At 32.0% G+C, this 7,636-nt stretch overlaps 2 protein-coding genes and 1 non-coding gene across 5 annotated transcripts; 1 reads left to right on the forward strand and 2 right to left on the reverse strand.

Annotated features, from left to right (window-relative positions):
* Positions 1-205: 205 nt before the first annotated feature.
* Positions 206-1,782, reverse strand: LOC133311226 (small heat shock protein, chloroplastic-like). The gene is made up of 2 exons (XM_061512236.1): positions 1,454-1,782; positions 206-718 (listed from the first exon to the last, which is right to left on the reverse strand). The coding sequence occupies exons 1-2, from the start codon at positions 1,680-1,682 to the stop codon at positions 219-221; spliced, it is 729 nt and encodes a 242-aa protein (XP_061368220.1). The 5' UTR covers positions 1,683-1,782; the 3' UTR covers positions 206-218.
* A 2,041-nt stretch (positions 1,783-3,823) lies between these two features.
* LOC133311227 (protein HHL1, chloroplastic) lies at positions 3,824-6,787 on the reverse strand. Of its 3 annotated transcripts, XM_061512237.1 has the most exons (6): positions 6,356-6,787; positions 6,115-6,252; positions 5,171-5,257; positions 4,967-5,014; positions 4,441-4,583; positions 3,824-4,180 (listed from the first exon to the last, which is right to left on the reverse strand). In XM_061512237.1, the coding sequence occupies exons 1-6, from the start codon at positions 6,641-6,643 to the stop codon at positions 4,168-4,170; spliced, it is 717 nt and encodes a 238-aa protein (XP_061368221.1). In that variant the 5' UTR covers positions 6,644-6,787; the 3' UTR covers positions 3,824-4,167. The 3 variants fall into 3 exon arrangements, with proteins under 3 accessions (XP_061368221.1, XP_061368223.1, XP_061368222.1); XM_061512239.1 differs by lacking the exon at positions 3,824-4,180 and having other exon boundaries at positions 4,437-4,583; positions 5,174-5,257; XM_061512238.1 differs by lacking the exon at positions 3,824-4,180 and having other exon boundaries at positions 4,437-4,583.
* TRNAP-AGG (transfer RNA proline (anticodon AGG)) lies at positions 5,561-5,632 on the forward strand. Its single transcript has one exon. It is a non-coding gene; the product is annotated as a tRNA-Pro (tRNA).
* Positions 6,788-7,636: the final 849 nt, after the last annotated feature.

Below are 7,636 nucleotides of genomic sequence, written 5' to 3' on the forward strand. Positions count from 1 at the left end.
TATATACTTACTTTGAAGCTTTATAAAATAATTATAATTAAATTTTTTTGATAAATTTTTTGACAACTAACTAATTTATATTATAGATAATTAGTTATGTCTAAGTAAATAAGTAAGTTCAATGCGATACATAAATGATGAGACTTTTTCATCCAATGAAACTCAATAAAATTAATCTACCAAAAAATTATAAATAAAAAAGACAGAAACAAAATCTATCATTGAACATGGATGTCCAGAATATTTGAGTAGCTTGTAGCCTTAGGTATTGTTATATAAAGAACACCATCCTTAACCTCTGCTTTAATTTTCTCAAACTGCACATTCTCCGGCAAAGCAATCCTACTTCTATACCTACCATAGCTCTTAACAGACCATTCTTCTTCATCTTTGTTTTCTTGTTCCACCATCTCTTCCTCAGTGTTCTTCTTCTTAGGTGCTTTCTCAGCCTTGACCACCAGCATCTTCTCTTCAACCCACACCTTCACATCCTCCTTGCTCATCCCAGGCATATCAAACCTCATCTTGTATTCACTTTCTCCCTCTTTAATCTCCCATGGTGTTCTTCCCCTCCTCTTATACCCACCCACTCCTTCACTTGGTAATGGAGATGAAGGCCACTCAAAAGTGCTCAACGCAAAAGGGTCCTCCATCATCCCCTCCATAGTGTCTATCATCTCTTCCACTGTCCTTGCCGAAGGAAACCGGTCCCACAACCCTGCTTTACACATAATTTCCCATGTTATATAATTCAATGCTTATTATAGTCACAAATTTAATGTTAACTAGAAAATAAAATAAAATAAAACAATGGTAAAGTTTGCACTATAAAATTATAGTTACTATCAATTTTTTTTTAGTATCTCTTATTATTAATGGATAAAATTAAAAAATAAAGTCATGTTTGAATCTCTGACAAAAATTACGATCTCCACATTTATCTCTTGTCAAAAATATATCCCTATTAGTCTTTTTTAGGAATTAAATTGAATTTTTATTTAAATAAAATAAAACAATGGTAAAGTTTGCACTATAAAATTATAGTTACTATCAATTTTTTTTTAGTATCTCTTATTATTAATGGATAAAATTAAAAAATAAAGTCATGTTTGAATCTCTGACAAAAATTACGATCTCCACATTTATCTCTTGTCAAAAATATATCCCTATTAGTCTTTTTTAGGAATTAAATTGAATTTTTATTTAAATTTCTGAAATATCATATTTTTAAAGAATATGAAATTGTAGAAGGATAAAAATTAATTTTTGTATAAAAGACACAAATGGGGATCATATTTTTTTTGTCAGAAATTCAATTATCAAGAACCCAAAAATGACTTTACTCAAAATTAAGTATAATAAGAGATAATAAAAAGAATAAATAGTAAGTATAAAATTCTACGAACATAGCATGACCCCAAATGAGAAATTAGTTATTGGTGACCTTAATTACCTATTGGTGAGGCAGGGGCAACTCTCTTCTTGGGGTGAGACTGGTGCTTGTTGTGTCTTGGCACATGTTCAAGATTTCCTCTTGCATCATCACCCACCATGGCCCTAATAAGCTTCAACTTCGACACTTGTGGGAAAGTGGTTGGTCCTAAGGGACACAAATACTTAGATGAACCTTTAGAAAGAATGGAAAGGTTAAGTCCCAGATTAGAGGATAAAGCATGTGCCATATCTGTATAGTGTGTCTGTTTTGATACCAAAATCAAAAGAAAAGGTTATCAATGTTGAGGAGTTGAGGTTGGTTTAGTGTCAAAAGCATATGTTTTTTGGAGATGGGGTTTTATGAAATATATAGAAATTTGGAAACAAGAGAGTGATAGAGGGTTCTGGAAAGCACGACAATGATTCCTCAGTCGGCATCAGTCGGTGGGGACATGAACTTCCACTATTCTAGATTTCTCCACAACCAGGTACACCTTGTCTAAACAGATTACTATAGGTAGGGTTTGGTTCGGTAGAAATTTTTTTTTACTATGGAAATGTAATTGATAAGGAAATGATTGGAAAGTGAGTTTGGTAGGAAAATGTAAAATAAGTTGTTTGGTTGATCGAAATATTACCAGAAAGATTTATTTAAATATGCAAAATCTATGTTCGGGAGAAACTTTGCACCTGTTTTTTCACTTCCTCAGTTATCTCAAAATACCACATCTCAAGTGGTATTCTGTAACAGTGAATTTCATCAAAAAATCAACACAAAAGTCATTTTCCCATCTATCCTATTTGTCTAGTATTTTTTGAAAAAACCTGAACCAAACGTGATATTTTTCAATATTCACTTACATTTTCCCATCAATCTCAAAATAAACTTTCAACCAAACAGTACCTAAAATCTTAGATAAGCTTATGACGACGATTCTGCTAGATTAGAGGTGTTACCTACATGTGGTTGCACAACCACAACTTAATCTTATGGTTACTTTTTTAACATCTAGCGCTACTAACAATTTTTTATTTTCCTATATCAATTTGGTTTGCAATGCTTGTACTTGTGTAGATGAATTTATTCGAAACAAATAGCCATTTTTTTCACTGTTTTTAAAGAATTAAAAGTATTTAAAAAAAAAACTAAATGAACATGCACTAAAAAACTTATCCTATTTTTAAACTACTTTTGTTACACGTAATAAAATAAAAAAATATTACATAACATATTTTCTTTTATTTTATTTTTTCAAAACATGTAATTTACTTCGTAAAATTTGGTGGAGGAGTATAAAAGCCTCTTTTATTTTGGACAATATAAAAGCCCTTTTTATCCAACACTCTCTACTCTGCCAAATTTCAAGAACCCCTTTTCTGTTTATCCCATAATTGCTGGTAATTCTTATCCAAACTTTTCAATCGTCCACTTAATCGAATAAGAATGGAAGTTTTGGACCCCAACCCGTCTAATACAAACCCTATTTGAAATAATTATCCCTAAAAGTGTACTTGGAAAAAATTGCATTTTTTTTTTTCTGTTAGGAAAAATTATTAGCTACTAAAAGAGATTTCATTTTTAAGATTTACCTTTGCATGCGATTAGTTGGATGGTTTATTGTCCACTAATTTATTATATGTTTTCCTGTTCCAAGAAACAACTAAGTAAGCAAGCATTCATTGTAACTCAACAAAGAAGATATATTTTTATCCCTGAAGGTAATGCTAAGTAAGCATAACAAAAGTTATTTAAGTGATTGAAATAAACTGATTATATTAGCATTATTCGATTCTTTCAAATGAGCAATTTTTTGTATGGTCATGGTTCAATTGATAATTGGAAATCATCAGAACTGAAAAAAAAATTGTGTTGGAGATTACATTCAGGTTCATGAGGAAATCTGAAAACCGCAAGAACAGTTATAGTAGTTAATAAAAATAAAAAAGCATAAAAATTTGCATCCACTTCTTTGGTCAGAGATCAGAGGGGAGACATTTAGAATTTGAGTGGTTTAAGAGGTTTTCTGCAACATCGATAAAAATTCATGAGTAAATTACACGTTCTTAAAATCAAGGGCTAAACTAAAGATTAAAGGGTTAATAATATTTTAGCCGAACTATTTTGGAGCCTTTTTGATGTGCAGATATCATTAACGTGTTGGTGTTGAAAATAAAAGAAGTTTGTAGTTTGAGTTCAAAAGAATTACGTCTTACAGGAGAAAAACTACGTAATTATGCTGATGTTAGTTTCTCGTGAACTTTAAAATAGATAAATAAATTTTCTTGCACGAACAGGTAGAATATATCAGAGGCATAAACAAGTAAACACACAAATTTTATTGTGAATTCTATAGATATTCCGGTTTGCATTGAGTTGCGAGGATCCCAATTGCAGTGTTAATTGGTCTAGTTGATAATGGAATCTCTGATTAAGTTAATGAATTCCTCTTAAATAAAATGCATGGATATTTCAACCCGTAATTTGCACAAATAACTCTTGAAGCATCATGGATTATAACATACATGAGTGATACAGCATCATAAAGGTGGTGTTCACTCTGCAGAAAATAAAATTATGTTGATGGCTATGGATAAAAGAACAGAACCGGGAGTAACATCGTTGTGCACAGAAGCTTCCCCATTAATCAATCCACAAACTGCATGAAGCTTTCTGAGCTCATAAGGCCACAGGCTACTCATAACAATTAAAGCAAAATATTTCCAGCTATAGTTTCATCCTTCAACCCTGGCATTAGCACAAAAATAATCAAAACCATCGGAAATTTTGAAATTTATCAACCATATAAATGAATAATGTTATGGACCTAACAAATAATGTTCATAGAAGTGCTTAGAATCAGACATATCCCATCAAATGTGGCATCCAAAAGATGAAGAAAGAAGAAGTTGAGGAAGATGTAGAAGAAAATAGATAAAAGGGATAAGAATTTCCCCCTGATAATCACAATTGAGAGTTGTTGTTTAGACAATAAGACGTAAACTCACTTAGCCTTTTCTTTTGTATCTTCCTCTGATTCTTCAGTTGTAGTAGTGCCTAACGCTGTCATCTTCCCAAAGGACTCCTTTGCATCTCCAAAAAAGTCTTTCACTTTATCAAGTACGGTTTTTAGTTTATCTGGTGTTGGAAGCTTCGGAATGGATATGCAAACATAACAATATATTAGTGGGAAAGAATCCAGTAATCTTCTTCCTGAATATTTGGGTAAAAATCCGACATTTTGTAATGTAGACTATCATCAATCTACAAGCTTCTAAAATCTAATCCTAAAAACTTCAACGAAAATGATAGGTGTCATTTTCATGCTAATTTATCAAGTCAAAAAGTTGTATGTATGAATTCTTCTAATAAAAAAAAAAGGTTGTTCTTTGTTGTATTGGTAAAACATATACACATCTTTAATGCTGGAAGGTTAGAAATTGTGTTAAAAACTTCAAATGATTTTTTTTTTTCCAAAATATTAGAAATATACCATGATGATGATGATGAAGAAGAACATCACAAGAATGTTACCTCAATAACATCTGTGGTAGAAAGTGCAGCTCTTATATTGCTATTCTCCTGCAAATTAATAACATGGAAAATTTAGGGAATAAAAAAAAAGTGGGATTCTTCTTCTAACATTAGTAAAGTATGCATTGCCAAGTCTGGAAGACTGAATATTGGTTTTAAAATATTTATCGAGGCATAGAAGAAAAGAAAGTATAGGAACATTACAACAAGTTTGTAGCCATATCTAAAATCAGTAGCTGATCGCAGCACACGATGTTGTTTGAGTGCAGTTTTCTGTATCTCCTTCTCATCCTATTTGAATTGAAGCTAAGCAGTCAGTAAAAAAGACAGGACCATGCATAACCAAGAAAGCACATCCCAGTAAGGCAAAGGGTTGAACAGCAGATCAAGTTTTAAAGAATAATGCTACTCACACTCATCACCTCATATCTCAACAGTTTTCACCATTTGATTACAGTTAGTCCCATCTCATTTTCTGCACACTACATTCTGATTTTGTCCAAGCTTTATTCATTTTTAAATGACCACTACAGATTGTCATATCCCGTTCAGAAAAAGCTTCAGATGGTTATCACAATTCATTTCTCACAAGGTGGGCATTTGGTCTAGTGGTATGATTCTCGCTTAGGGTGCGAGAGGTCCCGAGTTCAATTCTCGGAATGCCCCTTTTTTATTTTTTGTTTCTTCTAAATAAATAAAAAACCCTCTTCTTCCATTGTCACATTATTTGCCCCAGTTACCAATGCCACAAAACACAAAAATATAAATTATAAATCACAAAAACTTATCAGACTAATACAATAGAAGAGTTATATTGACAAACTTTTTTTTACAAATTACACTATTTGCCCCAGTTACCAATGCCACAAAACACAAAAATATAAATTATAAATCACGAAAACTTAGCAGACTAATACCAAGAGAAAAGTTATATTGACAAACTTTTTACAAATTACACTGTGTCTGACCGACCGATAATAGTATATTGTATTACTAGTATAGTGTAATTTATAACTTTGTACGTATAATCTTCCCCTAATATCAATACATAAATATGCATTTAACTCTCTAAATTTGCTATTGCAGAAAAAAAGTAGTTTAATAACTAACATCAATCAAACACATGCCAAAAATGGGAACAAACTTACTCGGTAGATAACAGCAGCAAGATTTCTATCAAGTGTATCTTTGTATATATATTTGCCCAAAAAATTATCTTTTGCTGCAACCATGAGTTTGGCAGTGGTGCCACCTGAAACTATACTAAGAGGGTACCAAAGATATACCTGCGGATATAGAATTATACAATTTGTGATAATAATGATTAAGAAAAAAAAAGGGTATTATAATATTTAATTGGAAGATTGAATTGAACATGATTATTATTACATTGGCCATGCGAATGAAGACGACAAATTTGGGGTTGCCATCGTCTTCAATTTTGGGTAAGGGAGGAGGAGGAGGACGTTGAAATTGACGAGGCACCATTCCCTTTTTGCCCTTTGCTTCAACGACCAACAACACGTGGCGGCGTTGAGGAGGATTTGGGTTCGTTCTCCGGGTAGAAAACAGAGAATGCCTCACCGGTGGTGAAACGACGTCGTCGTGGTGGAGTCTCGAACTGGAACTAGAGAGAGGAAGACGAATGAGAGCGTTCAGAGACATAGCCACTTCCATTTGGTTCGATCCTCGTAGTGATAGTGATTATTTCGTTCGCGAATTGCTATGGTTGTTGCTGGATACTACTACGTGGATTAGGATTAGGTGCTTCAACCCTTCCAAGACAAGAGAATCAGCTTTTCCCTTATCCGTATGAATGAATTCTTGTTTTTTGTTTTTTTTAATCGAAATAATTTTTAAGGAAAGTAATGACATGGAAGCCGTGCACGTGGATGATCCAAAGGCATAGGAATTCATGCCATTCTACCCATTCACTAGTTAACAAAAAGGTTATCTTTATTTCCTTTGAAATAAGAGAAATAATTTTTTTACACACACATGAAAAGAATTGGATCTTGTCATTCTTTTTGTTTCTCTTTTTTTACCTGTGGAATTCATTTGTAATTTTATATCTAATACATGATGTAATTATTTTCCTATAACATAAAAAAAATATTTCTCTAACAAAAATATATTATGTTTATAAAAAATTAAAAAATTAAATCGGTTTTAAGAGAATATATTTTAATTTAATTTATTAGAATAAAAATAAAAATGACCTGAATATTTAAGGAGAACAAAAACATTATATTAACCGTTGCTTTAGTCTCTAGTAGCTATTGCCTATGCCTTGCCCTACGAGCCATCTTTGCCTTACGAGGACCGAAACTCAAGAAAAAAAAAGTATTATTATTTAAATAAAAAATTATGAAAATGTAATATTTTATAATTTATAGCAACCGGTTGCTCCAAAATTGAGTGGGACTGGTTATGCCAAAATAAGACATAGTAGGGTGCATGCAATCTAAGCGAAACTCATCTGGTGTTACAGGTAGCACAAAAAATTAAAAATTTGACCATAAAATTACGAAAAGCCATAACTTTTAATTTGGGTATTTAAATTAGTAGCTTTTTTTTTATTCCACGTAAATTTTTTTGACCAAATCTCCTCTAGAAAGTAATGTGAAATAAAAATAAAATTGCTTGATTCGTACACCCAAGTCAAAAGTT

Source organism: Gastrolobium bilobum, unplaced genomic scaffold (assembly GCF_033153095.1).
Source record: "Gastrolobium bilobum isolate Gb01-03AN ecotype WA unplaced genomic scaffold, APGP_CSIRO_Gbil_v1 utg6525, whole genome shotgun sequence".
Lineage (NCBI taxonomy): Eukaryota > Viridiplantae > Streptophyta > Magnoliopsida > Fabales > Fabaceae > Gastrolobium > Gastrolobium bilobum.

Bases quoted from the DNA above. Each gene is read 5' to 3' on its own strand.
- LOC133311227 (XM_061512237.1), bottom strand. From the start codon at position 6,643: ATGGAAGTGGCTATGTCTCTGAACGCTCTCATTCGTCTTCCTCTCTCT. The intron at 5,258-6,114 runs GTAAGTTTGTTC...CAATTCAAATAG, and splicing joins TTGCTGCTGTTATCTACCGA to GATGAGAAGGAGATACAGAA. The intron at 5,015-5,170 runs GTAATGTTCCTA...ATTAATTTGCAG, and splicing joins GATATGGCTACAAACTTGTT to GAGAATAGCAATATAAGAGC.
- LOC133311226 (XM_061512236.1), bottom strand. From the start codon at position 1,682: ATGGCACATGCTTTATCCTCTAATCTGGGACTTAACCTTTCCATTCTT. The intron at 719-1,453 runs GTAATTAAGGTC...TGTGTAAAGCAG, and splicing joins TGCCCCTGCCTCACCAATAG to GGTTGTGGGACCGGTTTCCT.